The sequence below is a fragment of the Carex rostrata genome, chromosome 23 (genome assembly GCF_964058835.1).
Source record: "Carex rostrata chromosome 23, lpCarRost1.2, whole genome shotgun sequence".
Classification (NCBI taxonomy): domain Eukaryota; kingdom Viridiplantae; phylum Streptophyta; class Magnoliopsida; order Poales; family Cyperaceae; genus Carex; species Carex rostrata.
In genome coordinates, this window is record NC_135940.1 from 5,885,153 (window position 1) to 5,907,562 (window position 22,410).

The window sequence follows — 22,410 nt, forward strand, 5'->3', positions numbered from 1 at the left end:
GACTCGCTGAATATAGCGGAGAGTAGGGTGCAGAATGGCCCTGTTCATCTGGCAGGAGAGCACCCCGATTTGACAGATGGCGGTTTTGAATGCATGCTTGGACATGGCGGGGTCGTATATGCATGTGTCATTCATGGAGGCCGGATTGTCACAAGGCAGATTGAGGAGTTGCATGATTTCGGTTGATGTGTGCTGGAAATGGAAGCCACCTAAGTCGAAGGAGATGATGCCACTGGCGCGGTCGAACTCAACAGTAGAGAGAAATTCGATGGTGATGTTGGTGTATGTTGGGACCACTTCAGAGAGAAAGTTCCACAAGACGATGCGTGAGGTGAGGAATTCCACAGAGTTGCCAATCCCTAGTTCATTGATGGCATGGACATCGATCCATCGAGAGGAGATAAGCAAGCGATTGTACTTGATGGAATTACGTCGTTGAGCATGTGCGAAGCTCATGACTGGTGCTGGGGTAGGGTTCAAGAGATTGGAAATTTCTTCCTCCTCTTGCTCTTGTCGGCGCGAGTGCTTGCGCTTGACACAGCGGCTAGACTCGCCTTTTTTGAGCGCGTCCTTCTTGTTAGTTTGTAATAATCTAGAAGTCAATAATACGATAAATTAATCATAAAGCTTTGTTCATGAATTGAATGTTTATTTATATATCATTTTGTTGCCTTGAGTATTATTGAAATTATGGATCATTTCGAGTTCATGACTGAAATTGTGAAACTCCATAATATAGATAATATATACTCTTAAAAGTCACTGACCAAGGTAATTAGCAGGAACACTAATTACCGCAATAAAGTTAGCATGTGGATTAAAAGATGGTTAAGTTTTACAAACCACCTGACACGAGATGTCATTTTAATCACATGGATACATGTTCTAGGAACATGGTATTTGACAGACCCCGAATGAAACATTAAATAGAATTGTGTTCGTGTCATTTATGTTTTCATTCAGTGTCAAAGTTCTACAGTATGAGGTATTTATCGTTCCCACTAAGAAATATATATGAGTGAGTGTTATCTAACGCTGTCCGTAAAAAGCAGCCATAACGATAGCATTCCCATATGTATAACTTAGCTGAGGAAGTGATAGTCTACCAAGAATACTACTTGTCCCTCGTATCTCTATACGAGCTATAGCATCACTGGGCCCCTTGATAGAGTTAGATTATCTGCATGCGGTATAATTACAAGAGTAATTATATTTGATAATCTACTCAAGATCAAGAAAAGATACAGTTACCAAGGATGACACACAGCTACCTTAAAACTGATCTGATAGCTATGAGACAGAAGAACTGACACAAGTAAATTGTTTACTGGATCGTGATATTGTACAGTACAGCATCATCTGTGTAATTGGATGGTCATGATGTGTTGCCAGATGCCACCCATGACTAACAGAAGTTAAAACAGTTTTAACTCTGTTTACCAACATAACACAGATCCTATTGGGTCACACCATATAGGAGCTACTCGGAGAATCTTACTGATTAATTATAAATTGATTATAATTAATATTAAGATGGTTATAATTAATTATACGTGATATAATTAAATTATAAATGTCATTTAGAATGACAAGCAGAAACAACGGTTAATTTATAAACGTACACGTTACGTTGTATAAAAGTTACCGAACAATAATCGAAAAGAAATATAATTGTACATGACAATTATATATATATGATTTGGAATTTTAATTGTTAATTATGGATTTGAATTATGGATTTAAAAGCCCAAAATAATCAAAGCCTTAATTAAAATTAAAGGCCCAAAGTCAAAGCCCAAAATCAAAGCCTTTTACTATTCATGCCTTAATGGGCCAAGGGAAAAATGGTCATTTCACACCTATGCCACCTTGCATGACACCTTAGGGGTGTAGAAACATGGAGAAGAGTGTGGAAGGGTGTGGAAGGGGTATTTTGGTCTTTTCACATATTAAAGGATGAGGTGTCAAGGGCTTTTGGTAAATAGATTTGTTTTGAGGGGTATTTTGGTCTTTTGCGAACCTCCTCAAAACACTATAAATAGAGGGGTGAGGGTAGAGAGAAAATTTGTTAATTCACATGTTAATCTGATTACTTTGTTAATCGGTTTTTCTCTCTTCCCTGATTTCGGTTATTACGAGATTCGGAAAAATATATTTTTGCAAACTCTGCGGTATTTCGTGTTTTGCTTTTTAAGTGAAACTGAATAACTTGGAGTCTTAAATATATTTAATCTGTCCCTATTTCGGTGAATAGTGTTTCTGCAGAATTCCGCGGTTTACGGTATTTCTGGCAGAAGAAGTAAATCGCTCTCCGGTTAGTCCTGGTGGATAACCAATAGAGGTATTACACGTGTGATACTGCGAGTCGATTCCATCCCTGGTGAGGCTCTACTCGCTCGGTCTGCATTCCAACTAAGATTTGGAATCAAGGTATAAATTGTTATATTAATCTATTTAATTTGTAAATAGATTTAATGCTTTAGGAAATCAATTATGGAGTAGATCTGTAAATAGGATTAAACGAATCTTCTTGATTCATTTAATCCGTAGCTTAAGTTAGATGTAAAAATTTTTGTTTTACTCTTTCCGCAGCTTAAGCTAATTAAATGGGTTTGAACCGTTCCTCGAAACCCAACACTTCTTGTGTTCCTTGATGATTTGAGCACACTATTATTCTTGAAAAAACTTAGAAAAAACTAGAAGGGAGACACGGTACCAACGTGTGCCTAGAAGTGCAGAAAGAAAAATAAACAAGTAAAACAGAAATAAAAACGGGCGAAACAGAGGCTGGTGCGGCAAGGAGTGCGGGATAAGCAAGCCACACGGTCCAGACAATGATTCGAGAAGTCAAGGGGTTGGTGCGGGTTAGGGTGCGGGCCAGTCATGCTGCACAAAGGGTATGGTGCACTATTACAGGGCTGTGCGGATATGGATGCCCGCACAGCAAGCCTCACAGAGAGTTAGTCAATCGGAACATGTGAATTTTTGTGCGAGTAGGGGGGGCCGCACACCAGGCCGCACAAACAAGTCTGGACAGTTTCTAAACAGTAAAAATGGATCAAAACTAAGGGTTTTAATACTACGAAAATAAACCTTAAAAATTATGGATTTTTGTTCTTGGCCGAAATGATGGTATAAAACCAAAAACGAGATTGTTGGTACCAATCTAAAACAATTCTAAACAAGATTAATCTAGAAAAACAATGAAAAGAGAAGAGAGAAGAAGAAAAACTCGATTGAAGCGAAGATCGCGTTTGATTGCTCGGGTTGTTCTTGAGTTGAATGAACGAAGCAAAACCGAGAAGATGAAGTGATCGGAATGATCGAGGAGAAGAAGAATTTGTGGTTTGAGCGAGTTTTGGCTAGGTTTGAGGGTGTATGAATGTTGGAAAATAAAGAAGAGTGGAGTTGTGTTTATAAAGATAGAGGTGTGTGTGAAAGGAAAGAAGAAGAAGAAGAAAGGGTGTCAAGATTCACGCACCAATTAATTGCAACAGGCAGTCGTTTGAATTTATGCGGGTGAGGGTGCGGGTAGGCTGGCTGCACGGAAAGTCACACTTGTTTGTTGACTGCACATAACGGCTGGAGAGGGCGTTGGTGCGAGCTGGGATGTGGCTAGGGGTGCCCGCATGTCTAGTCGCACAGTCAGTTTCCTGCGAAAATTGAAACAAAACGAGAATTGTGAAATTTGAAGTTGTGCGGCTTAGGCTGGCCGCACAGTTAGCCGCATAGCAGCTCTGAGTTGGTATTGCTATTTTGGTTTTCTGTTTTTCGATTTTTTTTAGTAAGTAAAGTACGACTAAAAAAAGTAAATTAGTGCAAAAATAAAAGTTTGTTCATCCTTGGGTTGCCTCCTAAGAAGCGCTTGGTTTTAGGTCAATGGATCGACCCTATTTCATTGATCAAGAGGGATGCTGATCGGGCGGCATCCCTTCACTTCTCCTTGCGCTCGGATTATGCGCGCTGATTTGTTTCCTAAACAACAGATCCTTCAACTCTTCCTTGTTCACCTATCATAATAGATCGGTCTCAGAGCTTGCCACTGACTTTCCTTTCTAAGATTTCGCATGCACCTGCAAATATTCTTGCACAACTTTTGGAAACTTATTAAAAGAGAGATAAAAAAACTTTGATGGTGAAAATATTATTTTTCTCCTCCAACGGAAAAAGGAAATTTGTCTCTCCTTGACATTTATGTCTACACCTGCTGTTGCCAAAATAGCTCGACCTAAGATCACGCTTGATTGCGTATTCTTATCAGTCTCACTAACTACAAAATCAGCAGGAATCTTTAGTTTCCCAATTTTTAGAATGACATTTTTCAACATGCCAAGTGGAGCCCTTGATGAACCATCAGCAAAATATAACCTAACATTGGTTGGCTCCAACTTGCATGAATCAAGCTGGTCAAAAACAGATTTGGACATAAGACTAACACTTGCACCAAGGTCACACAAGGCAGTAGGAATATTGGTCTTTCCTATTGAACATGGTACAAAAAAGACACCAGGATCATTCAATTTTGAAGGTAAAATCTTAAGAGGGTTGTCATTTAATTTGTTACCTTCCTTAAATTATTTTTTTTTCTTTTCTTTAACAATTCGGGTCCGACTAAATAAGAATTTGGTTAGATTTGGCATTTGTAAGATTTTCTCAAGAATCAATTGATTGATTTGCTCCATTAAACTGCCAAATTGACCATCTACTCCTAATTTGATCATTTGTGTTGAGAAAGGAAAATATTTATCAGAAGGGATATACCTTGCAGTTTTTACCTTTTCTGAGGATTCACCTTCCTATTGTGGATCTGCAATTGATTTTTCCACTTTTGGAGATTCACCTTCCTTTTGTGGCGATCCCTCAGATTCTCTCAGATTTTCTGCGACTGGCACCCTCTTGTGTGTTCTGCTGATCAGCTGCCACCATTGCATTGATGTGCTCACGCGGATTGTTCTCCGACTTGCCAAATAGCATCTCTTGTGGGCAAGGAAATGAGGTGGCTTGTTGAGCAATTTGAGTCTCTAGTGATTTATTTCCAGCGATTAAAGTTTGGAGGTTGAGATTTATGTTCCTCAATTGATCAGATGTGTCAGTGTTGAAATTCCTTTGCCTTTTGTTTTTTCCTCTTGATCCTCCATGAATTTTTCCACTCGTTTTTCGAACCGTTCAAGTTTTGCATCAGGACCTTGGTTTTGGTATTGGTTTGATCGGTTCTAGTATTGGTTTTGGACACCTTGGTCATCTGAGTCATTTTTTCATCTAAAATTGGGGTGATTCCATATGTTGGCTGGGTTGTAATTGTTGGAATAGTTCTGTTTGTAATCAGGGTTTCTCTTGTCCCCCACATCATAAAACAACCCATTTACCTGCTCAATCAATTGATCCCCAATTTCACCAGGACTTTGTCATGAAACAATGTCATGGTCAGTCCCACCACAAATTCCACATTGTTGTGTAGTGACAGATTTTACCTGATGCAACATAGCAAGTTGCATTTGCAGGGCCTCTACCTTTGCTTGCAGAGCCGTCACATCATCAACTTTGTGTACGCCACCCCGTCTTCCTTCCCTGTCAGCTGCTGTCCATTCCCTTTGACTAGTGGCCATGTCTTCTATCATCTCCATGGCTTCCACGGAGTCCTTGTTTGCAAGATTGCCACCTGCAGCTGAATTTAGTTGAGTTTTAGTAGGATAATTTAGACCACCATAGAAAAACTGAAAAAGTAACCACCAATCTATCCCATGATGAGAACACATCATCAAAAGATCCTGCCATCTATCCCAAGCGTCAGTCAGAGATTCATACTTACCTTGCTTGAATGTGGTGATTTTGGTCCTAAAATATTGGGTTTTTGATGGAGGGAATTACTTACCCAAAAAGACCCTTTGCAATTCATCCCAATTACCGGTGGTTCTTTCATTTAGGGTTCTCAACCAAGACCTAGTAGTGTCCTTTAGAGACAGATGAAAGCATTTCAATTTTAGGGCATCTAAAGCGCCCAACCGGTGCAAAAATGGCACAGTGTTCCTAAAAAATTGCAAAGTGCTAGTGGAGATCCTCATTTAATGACCCCCCCCTAAACTGACTTTGACCTATCAAATGAATTAAAGTTTGTTTTAAATTTGGGTTGTCCCTCCTTTGAGCAATGTAATCACTTCTGCAGTTTGATCCCAATATCCTAAACTGTTTAGTGCAGGGACAAAGCTACATGAATTCATAGGTAGATAGAGAGAAATTTGAAAAATATAATTAAATAATGTGTATTTTGAATTTCGGCCTACTCAAGGTTATTTGTTGCCTATTCTTTTAGCGCATCCCAATTAAGTTTATTCTTTTTTTGTGCAACTGAGTTCGATAAGCGATACCCAATAACCCAAAATTGTTCCGCTCTCTCTCTGCTCCGGATCCAGATCAGCAGGCGTTGCTTTTAAAGAGAGAGAGAAACGAGAGAAGGAGAGAGAGAAGCATGGAGGAGCGGATTTGGATCCCATTTCTCGAGTCCGCAACTCTGCACGGTTCAGGTGACCGTGTAACGTCTTAACGAGGTAAAGTAGCACCCAGAAAACAGTTCACTTCAGACTTTGCGCATTCGGGTCCAGGTTCTGACAGATTAGACGGGCAGGGCTGGAGTCCAGTCTCCCTCTTTCCACCCCTTCCTTTCTCTTTCTGAAAAACACTAAAACCCTCTGAACTGAAACCATATTCTAACTAGAGAGAAATGGAGGTGGCTTAAAAGAGAGTTGCACATCTGCCATGGATGAGATATCCGGTCGACATCGACCAATTCGAAGAAGAATCCCTCGATCATGTTAACTATCTCGATCCCAGGTAACCTTTGTACCCTTCGATTATGTTTCCTGACAGGAGCAAATTTGCATTGAATTTATTTCCTTACCATTCCGCATGGATTTGTAGATTGGTGGAGGCATTTCGTACGATGCAAATTGAATCCCTATTCCCGGTACAGCTGGTAGTATGGCTTGAAAGAATTGGTCCGGTGGTTTCGAGAGAGACATCTGTGTGAATTCTCCTACCGGAAGTGGCAAGACCCTAGCTTATGCTTTATCTATCGTGCAATCGCTATGCACCCGCAAAATCAGATTCCTCCACGCCTTAGTTGTGTTGCCTACTCTTGACCTTGCTTTGCAGGTACACTCAATTTAAACACCAGTTTTAGTACCTTTCAGTTATGAATGGCGCTGAACTCATACTAGTTGTTTTGTTGAGACCTGTGGTTTAATCTGATTTTCAGGTTTTAGTAATGCTAAGATATTTTCAGGTTTTTTTGAAATTCTGATGCTTTGGATGTCCAGGGGTGAACCCTAGGCATTATTCGGATTCGTCTCGTCCTCCCATTCCTGAAAAGTTGTCATACGTGCAAATCCGAATTTCCTTGCCAAAGTTATGGCTGTTTAAAGTTTTTTCATAAGCTGAACTTTGAAAATTCATAACTAATTATAGAAAAATCCAAATAAATTGAAATTTGTGGCAATTCTGTGTATTTTTTAATGCTCTACATGCTGGTGTAATCACTTCTGCAGTTTGATCCCAATATCCTAAACTGTTTAGTGCAAGGACAGAGCTACATGAATTTATAGGTAGAGAGAAATAATTTTGAAAAATATAATTAAATAATGTATATTTTGAATTTTGGCCTACTCAAGGTTATTTGTTGCCTGTTCTTTTCGCGCAGCCCAATTAATTTTATTCTTTTCTTGCGCAGCCGAGTCCGATAAGCGATACCCAATAACCTAAAATTGTTCCTCTCTCTCTCTTCTCCGGATCCAGATCAGCAGGCCTTGCTTTCAGAGAGAGAGAGAGAAATTAAAGAAGGAGAAAGAGAGAGAAGCACGTTGGAGCAGATTTGGATCCCACTTCTCGAGTCTGCAACTCTACACGGTTCGGGTGACGTGTAACGTCCTAACGGGGTAAAGTAGCACCCATAAAATAGTTCGCTTCAGACTTGGCACATTCGGGTTTGGGTTCTGTCAGATTAGACGGGTAGGGTTGGAGTACAGTCTCCCTCTTTCCACCCCTTCCTTTCTTTTTCTGAAAAACACTTAAACCCTCTAAACCCTAACCATCTTCCAATTAGAGATAAATGTAGGTGGCTCAAAAGAGAGTTACTCATCTGCCGTGGATGAGATATCCGGTCGACATCGAGCTTCGGATGCCTGTGGGTGCCCCCCTGGGTGATATTCGGATCCGTCTCGTTCTTCCCTTTTCGAAAAGTGGAAATACGCACAAATTTGACTTTCCTAGTCAAAGTTATGCCTGTTTAATGTTTTTTCAAAAGCTGAACTTTGAATATTCATAACTAATCATAGAAAAATCCAAATAAATTGAAATTTGTGTCAATTCTGTGTATTTTTTAATGCTCTACATGCTGGTATAATCACTTCTGCAGTTTGATCCCAATATCCTAAACTGTTTAGTGCAGGGACAGAGCTACATGAATTCATAGGTAGACAGAGAGAATTTTGAAAAATATAATTAAATAATGTATATTTTGAATTTCGGCCTACTCAAGGTTATTTGTTGCCTATTCTTTTCACGCAGCCTAATTAAGTTTATTCTTTTTTTGCGTAACCTAGTCCAATAAGCCATACTCAATAACCCAAAATTGTTCCGCTCTCTCTCTGCTCTGGATCCAGATCAGCAGGCCTTGCTTTTAGAGAGAGAGAGAAATGAGAGAAGGAGAGAGAGAAGCATGGAGGAGCGGATTTGGATCCCATTTCTCGAGTCCGCAACTCTGCACGGTTCAGGTGATCGTGTAACGTCCTAACGGGGTAAAGTAGCACCCAGAAAACAGTTCACTTCAGACTTGGCGCGTTCGGGTTCGGGTTTCGTCAGATTAGACGGGTAGGGCTGGAGTCTTTCCACCCCTTCCTTTCTCTTTCTAAAAAATACTAAAACCTTCTGAACCCTAACCATCTTCCAACCAGAGAGAAATGGAGGTGTCTCAAAAGAGAGTTGCTCATCTGCCATGGATGAGATATCCGGTCGACATAATTTTGTAAGAGTGTTTGAGGGAATTTAAATTGTTTTTGTAAATAATTCTTTAAGGTTTAATTAAGTTCATTCTCAAGGATCAAAATTGAATTGTTTCATTGAATTATGATTATGATTTTTTTTCAATTGGAAAAAATAAATAAAATTGACAGACATTTTACTATTTTTCGTTTTAGCTAAAACATTAATTTTGAAAATCTTCAAGCCATTACCAAATACGCCGACTTAAATTGCAACCCATTGTCAGATTCATCCTAGTAGGTATCTTATGAAACCATTTTTAACAAAGCATTTTTTATGGATGGTACATTCAAATGAAAAAAAAATCAGGCATGCAGTGATTAGCTCGTAGTGCCTTAATAGTTACTAATTAATTATAAATTAAAGATAATTGCGCTTAGTGATTAATTAAATAGATGCACCGCCAGCCTGAAGCTATACGTGGCAAGAAACTAGGAATCAAAACAAATACTAGTATGGTGCCCGTGCGTTGCAACGCAAACAAATTATAAGAGAAAAAAGGTGTTATACAAAATGGCATATTTTCGTAAAAAATAGAGTAAATGACAAATAATATTTTTAAATGACATCTACACGTCAATAACATTTCTTAAATGACATATATATATTTTTTTTTATTATTTTTTGACTTATTTTTAAAAAACATCTCAAATAAAATGACATATTAAATGATAAATAATATTCCTTAAATGATATAAAAATAATAAATAAATGAAGACATGATCAAATAATTATCAATCAATTCAAAAATTCCTTAAATAACATTTATTAAAAAATAGAAATAATTCATAACCAATCTAAACCACAATATGATTGAACCTTCTTTCCTTAAACATCAAGTGAATCTATTTTTGTAATTACACGTCAAAATGTATCAGAAACCATATCCAAATTCAAAATTAAACAAATGTAATTATCTTGTTACCTCTATTTACTGCAATAACTGCTGAATTGTCGAGCATATCGATCCTTGGTGTCCTGGCTCATAGAATGGAGATCACACCCAGTCAAAAGTGAGGCCTACATAGGTGAAATTTCATACATTTTTTGTTGATGATTTTGTTGATTTGAGATTTTAAGTACCTTGAAACAAGATGTTAAAATGTGACCGGTACTCTTCAGTAGTTACATTCATACCACTATTATCCACCTCAAGCATATGAGGATCTGAAAATAATTGATGAAAAATACTAAAAAGATTTACTCAATTTTTTAAAAGAAATGCACAGAAGCCCACAAGTTAGTAAAATTTGATTTGAGTGGAAATTATCATCAGGGTCATGCGTATGATGCCCATCTGTCATTCTCATGTGCCCGAGATGTCATCCTACATGAATTGAAAACAAATTAGCATTTTTTAATCATTAGTTTAAAAAAAAGGAAATAAGAACACCTCTTTCAAGAAATAAGATGTAAATTAATTTGACAAATACTCGTAGTAGGAAATTTAGTATTAAAAAGTAAAGCACATTGATTGTGTGTCTAATAATCTCGATTATATTCTCCCTATTAATCAACTGCAATTTTTAAATAATTGCAAAAATTAAGAAAAATTGCATCAAGAAAAAAAATGTTAGAAAGTATTTTACACAAAAATTATAGGAGGTAATCCGAAGCCTCCTATCATCTGTTCACCATCGCATCAGCAGCATAAATTTTAATCAATAAGTTAGAGGTGAAGTTCTAAAGAATAATTCATTGTTAAGTCTTACTATAATTGGCTTCAATTTAGAGGTGAAGAGAAATAAGGAAAGGAGAAATAAATAAGGAAACAGAGAAATTGATTTTTTCTTCAATTTTGTTTCTTATTCTATTTTAATTGTAACATATCGTATGACAGTACGTGTGGCAGGTATGTTTCTAACTAAATTTAAACTTCTATACATAAAAAAAATGCATTTAATCAAAAGTAGAAAGATTATTTGATTCGAGGGCTGATATTAAATCTGAAATTTCATCTTTCAATCGTAGCCATTGACGGATCAGAACATCTACGTGCATAATATAAGAATGAAGATACCCAACTCGAATATGACAATTGCACATGCAAGTAATCTCTATTGCAAAATCATGTCAGTCATGCTTTGCTTGCTCTTAATAATTTTATAAAAAAATATATATATGGTCTCATATGCATGGCGGATGTACAATTTTTTTCAGTATATATTACATAGTTATACATTGAAATTTATTTATCATTTATATGTATGAGGTCAGAGTGAAATTTTTCATCTAAAAAAATGAGAGTCAAATTCAATATATAGCAAATCTTCATTAAAAAATATATTAAAATTTATAAATCTCACTGAAATTTGAAAAGGAAAAAATTAAAGGGGAATAGATAAATTACCGTTTCAGTGTTTATAGAGCGGTGATTTAAAATAAAGACTATTTTATGCTAAAAACACTAAACATATTAATTTTGTTAAATTATGCACAACTCATAGCTCATGATTGATAATGCCAACTACATTTTTGAAGGAAAAAATTATAGAAAATTTTGTATTCTTAACATTTTCCTTATGGTGAGGAATCTCGATCGTGTATATAATTATTATTGATTAGATTTGGACTTATATTTTTTATTTTGACATCATATCAGCAAATCAGTTGTTCCAAAAATTTAAAGCAGTACTGAATACAAACACTTATCTGATTTTTATATTCGTAAAAAAAAAAAAAAAAAAAAAACAGTCCGGATCTTCTGAATTACCTGAAATTTTGAGTATAATATTTGTGCTAAAATAGATCTTACAATCCGTATCTAAAAATTTAAGTTACTTTAGGTGATATAAATCCCCTCCCACATGGCATCAAATCCGAATTCGTCATATATCCGTTTGAAACTATCACATCAGATTCACTTCATGATTTGCATGTGCGTAATCCGCACAAATATTGAAACATCATACACAAATCACAAAACGAATTAAACAGTTCTAAGCGGGCATGGGACTGCAGCCCCCCATCCTGAAAAAAAAAAAAAAAATCGGGTCATTCTGTTTGTTCCTTGGTAAATTATTATCCCGCTCTTTCTTTAATTCGAATTTGATGAATTTGCAAAATATGAACTTGTCTAGATGATGACAATTTCTGGCTGCCAAAAAATAATGGTAACTAAAGCTATTAAAATTGTTATTGGCTGTATCATGCCCGTTCAGAACTGAACCGGGCTGTTCATGAACAGATGGGCTGAACATTTAGCAAACTAATATTGAACGGACTATAATACGAACAAGGCCCAAAGTTCTGTTCACGTTCATATTAATTCTTAAATATGAACCGAATCTGAACAGGTAACAAACAGCCCGTTGGACAGCCCGTTGAACAGGTAACGAAAAGATCAGACTCTAACTTGTTTGAACGGATCTGAACAGGTTACGCCTCTCTCTCCCATTTGAGCTCCTTAGCCGCCTCTTCATCTATCTTTCAGGCTTCAGCCTCTCTCTTCACAGCATCTCTGCCACTCCGCCTCTCTTCACCGTCAGTCCTCCTCTCTCTTTGCGACCTCCCAGACGACCCTGACGCCTCTCTTCGCGACCTCTCTTCACCATCACTTCGCCTCTCCCAGACGACCTTGACCCCTCTTTCAGACCCTTTCCCTGCTCCTCGCCATTCTTGGTAAGTGCCCCCTTCCTTGCTCTCCCTCGTTCTCTCTCATGGGTTAACGGGTTTTGGGTCTGAGTTAAGAGTTTGAAGTTTGGTGTTGAACACAAAATTTGCACAAATTTGTAATGTGCGGTATTATACCTTGTTTAGAATTGAACTGTTGATGTAGCTCAAACAAGAAGCTGCCCCTTTTGCGTCACTATGCAAAATGGATTTAAATTTAGGTTCATATAGCTCTCTGTGATTTGATTTTTTACTTTGTTATAGGTTGCAATTGATCCTATGACCAATAGCTGAGTTTGGCTGTGAAGTTGAAATTGTGGAGTGAGTATCCAATGTATTTTACTTTATTACTAATTATGCTGCTATACTAATTATGCTGGATTGAATTGCTGTTTTGGTGATTTAGGCTACAATTGTGCTGGATTTAGCCCAAATTACGTTGCCATGCCATGTACCCTTTTTTGAGATGAACTAAGATGACACTGTACCCTTTTTTGCCATCCTTAATTTTATTTGATTTCTCTTTTTTTTTTTTTTGCTTTTTGATGAATGCATTTCAGTGTTGGGATCAGTCAATTAGTGTAAGGTGGTGGGCTGAAGACTTACTAAAAGGTGATCTTTTACTTTTACCAATTTAATTGTTTGTTTATATCCTATCGTGGTTGTAGGGAATAAATGACATATATAGGTTTTTAATTTTTTGTTACCCATGGTACTGGTAGGTTTCAGATCAGTAATATATTCTACAATACCAGTAATATAGATATTCATGCCATCTATATCACATGGTTCTTATATATTCATGCCAGCAATATAGATATTCATGCCATCTATATAGATGGCATAATTGAACTTATATATTATTATTATTATTATTATTATTATTATTATACTAATGAAAACAATACAATAAATAAAATAAAATATGAAATATGATATATTGTTATTATTATTATTAGAAAATAGCTACTACAAATATTTAAAAGATTAAAGGAAAAAAATGTATGACAATTTAGTAATAAAAAGTGGAAGGATTAGAATTTTTGGAAGCACTCTTCTTTCCTCTCAAATTTAAAAGAACATTATATAATTCCTTTTAGATATCCTTTACTTGTATTTTATTCATGTTTAATACTTTTTAAAAATAAATTTCTTTCACCTCATTTCGAGAAAAAAAGTTTAAGATACCCAATATCCTAAACTGTTTAGTGCAAGGACAGAGCTACATGAATTCATAGGTAGACAGAGAGAATTTTGAAAAATATAATTAAATAATGTATATTTTGAATTTACCCAAGGTTATTTGTTGCCTATTCTTTTCGCGCAGCCCAATTAAGTTTATTCTTTTTTTTGCGCAGCCGAGTTCGATAAGCGATACCCAATAACCCAAAATTGTTCCGCTCTCTCTCTTCTCTGGATCCAGATCAGCAGGCCTTCCTTTTAGAGAGAGAGAGAAACGAGAGAAGGAGAGAGAGAGAAGCACGGAGGAGCGGATTTGGATTCCACTTCTCGAGTCCGCAACTCTGCACGGTTCGGGTGACTGTGTAACGTCCTAACAGGGTAAAGTAGCACCCAGAAAATAGTTCACTTCAGAATTGGCGCGTTCGGGTTCAGGTTCCGTCAGATTAGACGGGCAGGGCTGGAGTCCAGTCTCCCTCTTTCCACCCCTTTCTCTTTTTGAAAAACACTAAAACCCTCTAAACCCTAACCATCTTCCAACTGGAGAGAAATGGAGGTACCTCAAAAGAGAGTTGCTCATCTGCCATGGATGAGATATCCGGTCGACATCGACCAATTCGAAGAAGAATCCCTCGATCATGTTAACTGTCTCGATCCCAGGTAACCTTTGTACCCTTCAATTCTATTTCCTGACAGGAGCAAATTTGCATTGAATTTATTTCCTTACCATTCTGCATGGATTTGTAGATTGGTGGAGGCATTGCGTACGATGCAAATTGAATCCCTATTCCCGGTACAGCTGGCAGTATTGCTTGAAACAATTGGTCAAGGTGGCTTCGAGAGAGACATCTGTGTGAATTCTCCTACTGGAAGTGGCAAGACCCTAGCTTATGCTTTCAGTTTTTAAATACCAGTTTAAATACCAGTTTTTAGTACCTTTCAGTTATGAATGGCACTGAACTCGTACCAGTTGTTTTGTTGAGACCTGTGGTTTAATCAGATTTTCAGGTTTTAGTAATGCTAAGATATTTTCTTTCTGTACTGTACCAGTTTGGTACCAGCCATGTGGTACTCCTTAGTTATACACCTCTCTATACGGATGAAACTGTATCAATCCCGTGAAGCCTGGTATTAATAGAGCTCGAAAAGGCACAACTCTGTGACATAGTCCAATCTGAAGGGACCATTTCTTTTTCTTAGGAATATGAATATCCAATGACCAACCTGAATCAATGCTTAACTGGTAATTATTAGGTACCTGAACCAAAGCAACTGACAAATAGTTTACCATAAACCTGTGAACAGAAATCCAAGGTTATTGGAAGAAGAAGTTGACACCAACCAAAAATTTGTCGTCAAGGAAATGCAGACAAATGGTGAATTTAAGTCTCCTTATCTTTCCACAGATACAGCCAAGTAATGAACAAAGTTTGCATTAGGAATGCTAAATTAGCCGGTGTTTATGAAAAAGTAACCCAATCTTCACGGAATGGAAAGAATGAATGAATAAAGATGAACTTTTAAGTATTAGTGTATTACTTCTAATAAGGTTTATTGTGGTTACAACCTGAAATGACTTGAACTCCACACCCCGACTTGTCTGAAACCCAAATGAAAATTGACCATTTTCCTTAAAACACATGTTTACCACCTCTTTGTTTTCTCAATGTTTTAGGTGAAAGAGGTATTTGAGGCAATTGCGTCAGCTGTGGGCTTAACTGTTGGGTCGGCAGTTGGTCAATCATCGATTGCTGATGAAATTTCGTCACTTATAAAAAGGCCCAGGTTAGAGAGATATTCAAGCCTTGACCTAGAATATGTTACCCAAATTGAACCACAGACTTCAGTTGATATTTTGGTGGCAACTCCCGGGAGATTAATGGATCACATTACCATGACCAAGGGATTCAGCTTGGAGCATCTTCGTTTTTTGGTATTTTAATTGTACCATTTTGATTTGATTTATTTTATATTTCCATGTACTTCGTTTGCATGACATGATTGGAATTAAAAGTATATCTTCTGATATATTACTATTTTCTGGTGGTTCAGGTGGTGGATGAGACGGACAGGCTGTTGAGAGAGGCGTACCAATCTTGGCTTCCTACTTTGCTTGAACTCACTAGTTCCACTAATCAGGATTGTTTACTTGTGAAAGTTTTTCTGGAGTCTCAATGCCTCGTTCGTTGGCTACAATTAGGAGATCGTAACTTCTCTCCCCACACTCGCAAAAGAAGATATTGTGTTAATATTTTAAATATATTAATGTTGTCTGTTCTTTCGCTTTTCACAGAGGTGTAGAAAGGGGGTTTAAAGGTAGATGCTCCCCCCAATTGATGAAGATAATTCTTTCAGCTACTCTCACTCAAGACCCAAGCAAGCTCTCTCAACTTGACTTACATCACCCCATTTTGCTCACTAGTGGTATGAAACGGTACAGGCTGCCTGAGAAATTACAGTCTTTTAAGCTGGTACACGTCCCTCTCTCCCTCTCATTTTTTTTTTTCTGAAACCTTGGCAGTAGCTGCCAAGTATAATTCCATTAAAATATCTATTCCTCCCCTCCCTCATTTTTTTTGTTAATAAAAGTATTAAAAAGAGACTTATAAATGGTATTTTTTTAAAGGAGAAACTATAAATGGTATTAAGCGGTCTGGTAGGATGACTAAATAGTAGCCGTCCAAACACCCCTACTAACCCATGACGTTAATCTGGGAAAACATCAGACCTACACAAAGAGGAGCTTAAATCCAAAGTAACACCCCGTCAACAAAAAGAAAAGAAAAACACTTCACAACATCACTCAAGCCTCATTGTGCCACCATACTAGTCAAGCTTGAGGAGCAAATCTTGAACATTACTGCTAGGTTTTTTTTTTTTTTTTTTTAAATAGGATTTATTTTAACTGGTACTGGTGTGTGCCATTAGTGCGCCTTAATGGTATGTTTCCACTCTTTCCGGTATTAGCACCGACCTATAGGTTGTGATTTTCAGATCTGTTAATTATTACTCAATTATCCGAGGGCTCCTGCCGTAATCCTTGTATTGTTTGGACATTAGTTTTTTTGGATAAAAGGCATTGAGCCCGTTTCATATTAATGAAACCAAAAGGTTAAATTACAACCAGCAAAGTTAAAAGCAGTCTCCCAACAAAATTAGTTGTTCTTTCTTTTTCCTCTGATCCTAGTGTTTTGTATATTTGTTGTAGACATGTAACTCGAAATTGAAGCCTCTTCATTTAGTTGCATTGCTTGGAGAACTACAAGGGGAGAAATGCATTGTGTTCACTTCATCTGTTGAATCAACACACAGGGTCACAGGCTAAGCACACTGCTGAATTGTTTTGGAGATCTGCCTTTTCAGTTCAGTGAATACTCACGCTTACAAAGACAATCTGTGAGAAGGTACGTCTTTCGATGACTCCCTGCTTTTGATCATTGGTTACACAAGGAAGTCTTGCTTTCGTTTCATAATTTTATTTTTTCTTAATACATAGTTTTTTCTTTAATAAATGAAGCAAAACACTTAAAGCATTTAGAGAAGGTACAATCCAAGTGCTTATAGCAACAGATGCAATGACTCGAGGAATGGATGTAGAAGGGATTAGAAATGTAATAAATTATGACATGCCATCTTATGTTAAGACGTACATACACCGTGCTGGCCATACTGCTCGGGCTGGTCTCTCTGGTTCATGTTTTACTATGCTTCGCAAGCATGAGGTAATGACATGATATATTGTTAATGAGTGTGCTCTCTCTCTCTCTTACCATAAGTGTCCAGTAAAATTAGTAGTGGTTTACATTTGATCTGTACTGCTGCTTAATAAAGGAATCTCGTCATTTGCTTCCCTTTGTTCCCTCCTGCCCATTTTATTCTGGTTTATTAGCTTGCTTAATTTTTGAAGGGTTTTGTTTGCATTAGTATTTAATAAACATAAAAACAGTTTTTACAGTTGAGCTTTATTTAATTTCGGACAAATATCTCTAGGTGAAGCATTTTGACTCGGTGCTTCAAAAAGCTGAGAATAAAACTTGCACTCTTCGCATGCTGCCCAAGCAGTCTATAGACAGCCTTCTTCCAGTTTATTCTATTGGTATATATTCTTGGACCTTCCTATAATGGATGAAGCAAGAATAACACTATTCTTTTGAGCTATTCGATGTTTGGATGGAGCAAGAATAGCACTAATCCACTATTATTTGTTTGTTTTATATGGATTAGCTCACTATTCTACTAATCCAACTAAAAGTTGGGTTAGCTACTATTCTCAAACTTGGAATTAGCTCTATTCTTGCTCTATTACTTGTTTATTCCAAACGCATTTAGCCATGCTGTCCTGTTTCTGATTGAGTCTTTTTTTTTTTTTTGCTTTCTGATGAACACAGCTTTGGAGAAATTAAAAGAAAAGATCCAGTCAGAGGCTACAAGGAGAAAATATGGAAGAGGTATTAAGTCCGCAGCAAAATAGAGTAAAAGAAAGAAAACCACACAAGAAGGGGAAATAAGAAGACACGAGTATTTTTGTTCCTGTCATATGTAGTAAGAATTGTTCTTACATTTGTTGATTCTCTGTTACATTTGTTTTTTATGTAATATTTTATTTTTTCAATTCAATTGCTTAGTTAAAGGTAACGAGCCAGTGGGACGGTATTTATCCATATTTGGAGATATGTTCAATATGAAAATTTGGAGATACTTTCTTTTTCCTTTGTTCACTTTATTCACATGCATTTCGACTGAAGTAAACTAGGCTAATTATTAGCAAACACTCTCATAATAACAGATTTTGAGAACTTGAAAAGGTACATTGACTCCCAGAATCTACAACACAATCGAAAGCTCCACTGATGACCTGATTTATTTAGAAGCCATTCTAATGATATAAAATTAAGTAAACAACCAAGAAATACAACTATAACTCCAACATCTGTTAACCCAATACTTAAGCCAAGATTTCGGTGAGAGATTTGGGCTTGTCAATTGCCATTTCAGTGACCTTCTGCTCAGTCTTGGCCAATTTTTTCTTCTTAGCTAGCTCCAGGTCACGAGCCATCTTGCTCCGGTACATCTCAGTGAAGGTTATCGGCTCATCCAAAATGGGCTTCTCACCTTCCCGAATGGCCAACGGGTACATGACAGCATCTGGTGCGGGGTTTTGGAAGGTTGCAATTGAAAGCTTGCTGGTGCTGGAGTTCACCATGGCCTGGTGATCTGCGTTCTTGAATCGCCCATTGCTGAGATACTGCATTATGCAATCCACCGTATTATTATTTTAAATAAAAATGTCTTTAAAAGCAAATATTATTATACCAATTAAAAAAAGTAAAGGAATTAAGTCGAAATTTTGACAATCAAACAACATCAGCAGAACTCGAAAAACAACACTCACATGGCTATGGTCACCGAGGTTAACCACAAAGGCCCCCTCAACGGGTTGTACAGTGATCCGCGTCTTCCCACCATCCTTGGTTGCCTGAAGCCCTCCAACCTGATCCTGCAAAATGCAACGAGGTCCTTTTGATTTGGGAGTTACCGTTGGGGCAACTCAATTTGTATTTGAAGAAGAAGAGAAGATGGGGCAGTCAGAGAATATGGGCAGCCCGAGTATTTTACATGTGTGTCTGAAGAGAGGGCCCAGAAGTCATAACTGGACTAAATGCAGATGTTACTAAATGGAGAAGAGGAGAGCGACAATTCTGCAAGCGGTTAGAGAATTAGTTGGCTAAAGCGGCCGCTTTGTCTCAACAGCTGAGGTGTCATACCAGTAAGAATTAGTAGTAAACAAGGAGTGTTTTTATTTGGTACTCTCTAATTTAGTATCGCCTATATAAGGCAAAGGGATCTGCGAATCCAATTTATCGAATATCTGAACAATTTTGAATGAGTTTTGCTTATTTTCCATTGTATCTTCAGCGATTATTTCGCTTTTACCAGTAAAATTGAGCTTGTTTGTTTGCTCATTTCTGTGATTGTTTGGCTGTGAATTGAGAACGCTGCACAAAAGCAAAGTGATCGTGCCGGGATCGGTGTGCCTCTTCAGCCCAAGCGCTAGGTCAGGCTGGGGGCACTTGGGGTAGAAGTTGACAACAACTTTCTGGTCCATGTCGACACAGGCCTTGGTCAAGGCCTCTGACAAGACCCCGAGTAGCTTGTTGGCCAGGCCCATGAGCTTCTCACTGTAGCTCTCCACAACAGACCTCCAGCTCTCAGGCTTGTCGGACCAGCGGCTGTAGTCACGGGCTGCAAGTGGGCACGAGAAGTAGGTTACTATCTCCCTCCAGTCTTGCACTGCCTCACCCTGCATTTCCAAATTTGAGGTGGTCAAATTATCATCTACTCAAAAATCTGAGATACAATAAACATGTTGAATTAGACACCCACGTGAGTTATTACTTGCATGTCTAGGCGTGTCAGGAAATAATGACAGAGATAGGTGATGCTCTGAACTGAAACATGGGAGGGCTGACTTCATTAATAGATGAGAAAAGGAGAGATTGAATGTTATCCAAATATAACAACATGAAGATATATATGTTTCTTTCTTCCGGTCTACTCATGGAGTCATGGTTGGTTTTTGTCTATAAGTAGAGCAAAAGGTGATTCAAAACTTGAAATTGAAAATTTACACAGGGAGGAGTTGGTATATGTCTCTGTTTATTCTGCTTTAATTTTTGAAGGAATTCCAATTATGTGTTGTTTCTTGAATCCAAATTTAATTCACAAAATCAATGCTGCAATGACAGGGCTAGGGCAGTTAATTATAATTACAAAGAAACAATGTTATGTTTTTTTTTATATTATTATTTAGCAGTCAGTCTATACTTTGTATTCAACTGTGATTTCAATCTGCTCTAGTCAAACTAAATTTGATTTATAAAAGCAAGTTTATAACATACATGATATATTAAGAACCAACAATACCAAATATTTTATTGAACTTAAAATATTAATACTTCTTGTTTAATTATTCAGAGAAAAAGTGGACTCAATAGTGAGAAAATTAATATTTCTTGTTTAATTTTCTTTGTACTAATGGATAGCTATATGCCCAAAGGTTACTTATTTCATTACAATTACATCAAAATGTGGTTTGATTCAATAAGTTTAGAGCTATTGAGATCAATCTGAAGTTTTAACCATATCAGGTGAAAAAAAATGAAAATGGAAAATTTATAATTTAAGTAGGACTTCAACAAAATGTCTCTAAAAGTATCAGTAGGGAACTTGTAAACGCAAAATTGAACTCATCTCAACCGTTATTCCAAAGGGATTACAGACCCTGTTATTTCTATTTCAACCTTTCAAAGTTTTTCATGCACGAATCTCAAGGAAAAGAAATTCGAACCTGAATCTCGACAAAGATTTGGGATCGGAATAACAGGGTCCTGTTATCCCTTTGCAATAACAGCAGATTTATTTCCCTCATCTCATCGTGTGGCGGAGACACTTAAAAGGGATTTGATACATTATATGTACTCTAATATTATTTAAGCTCGAAAGAAGAGCTAGAAAAAACAAATAAGATGAAAAATGAAAGCTATACCTGAAGGTGGCTAGACATGATGAACCTGCCCTTCTTTCCACTGGTCATATCAAACCTCAACTTCTCCTCTGGAGGCAGTGTAAAGAACTCTCTGGCATAGCGAGTCATATCATAAATCAGCGCGGTGTCGACCCCATGATCAACCACCTGAAAAATGCCCCCGTCTTCGCACGCCTCCACGATCTTCTTGCATATTTCGCCGCTTGCTTCACCCTCTTGGTCTATTCCCTCGAGAGAAATGACAGGGATGTCATTGCTGAACTGGTTGTATGCTACCTTCGGCCTCTCATCTTCGTCACGCACAAATAAATCCCTCAGTGTCTTTTCGTCTGAAATTGTGGGGACAAAAGGTGTACCTGGAGCCATTTGGTAGACAGAGAATTTTGAAAAATATAATTAAATAATGCAGATTTTGAATTTCGTCCTACTCAAGGTTATTTGTTGCCTATTCTTTTCGCGTAGCCCAATTAAGTTTATTCTTTTTTTGCACAGCCGAGTCCGATAAGCGATACCCAATAACCCAAAATTGTTCCGCTCTCTCTTCTTCGGATCCAGATTAGCAGTCCTTGCTTTTAGAGAGAGAGAGAGAGAGAGAAGCACGGAGGAGCGGATTTGGATCCCACTTCTGGAGTCTGCAACTTTGCACGGTTCGGGTGATCGTGTAACGTCCTAACAGGGTAGTACCCAGAAAACAGTTCACTTCAGACTTGGCGCGTTCGGGTTCGGATTCCGTCAAATTAGACGGGCAGGGATGGAGTCCAGTCTCCCTCTTTCCACCCCTTCCTTTCTCTTTCTGAAAAACACTACAACACTCTGAACCCTAACCATCTTCCAACTGGAGTGAAATGGAGGTGGCTCGAAAGAGAGTTGCTCATCTACCATGGATGAGATATCCGGTTGACATTGACCAATTCGAAGAAGAATCCCTCGACCATGTTAACTGTCTCGATCCCAGGTAACCTTTGTACCCTTCGATTATGTTTCCTGACAGGAGCAAATTTGCATTGAATTTATTTCCTTACGATTTCGCATGGATTTGT

At 37.6% G+C, this 22,410-nt stretch overlaps 1 protein-coding gene, 1 long non-coding RNA gene and 1 pseudogene across 3 annotated transcripts; 2 read left to right on the forward strand and 1 right to left on the reverse strand.

Moving 5' to 3' along the window:
• The first annotated feature begins 6,937 nt into the window (after positions 1-6,937).
• On the forward strand, positions 6,938-18,512 carry LOC144575093 (DEAD-box ATP-dependent RNA helicase 1-like; annotated as a pseudogene). Its single transcript, XR_013518353.1, has 8 exons — positions 6,938-7,149; positions 15,500-15,757; positions 15,877-16,030; positions 16,118-16,295; positions 17,033-17,228; positions 17,342-17,546; positions 17,815-17,920; positions 18,213-18,512. The product of XR_013518353.1 is annotated as a DEAD-box ATP-dependent RNA helicase 1-like (transcript).
• On the forward strand, positions 12,439-14,715 carry LOC144575095 (uncharacterized). Its single transcript, XR_013518354.1, has 5 exons — positions 12,439-12,654; positions 12,910-12,966; positions 13,206-13,257; positions 14,004-14,484; positions 14,572-14,715. It is a non-coding gene; the product is annotated as an uncharacterized LOC144575095 (long non-coding RNA).
• Positions 18,513-18,667: 155 nt separating the features above from the next.
• Positions 18,668-21,736, reverse strand: LOC144575094 (flavanone 3-dioxygenase F3H2-like). The gene is made up of 4 exons (XM_078325213.1): positions 21,371-21,736; positions 19,820-20,125; positions 19,217-19,321; positions 18,668-19,069 (listed from the first exon to the last, which is right to left on the reverse strand). Exons 1-4 carry the CDS (start codon positions 21,734-21,736, stop codon positions 18,770-18,772), a joined length of 1,077 nt encoding a protein of 358 aa, XP_078181339.1. The 3' UTR covers positions 18,668-18,769.
• Positions 21,737-22,410: the final 674 nt, after the last annotated feature.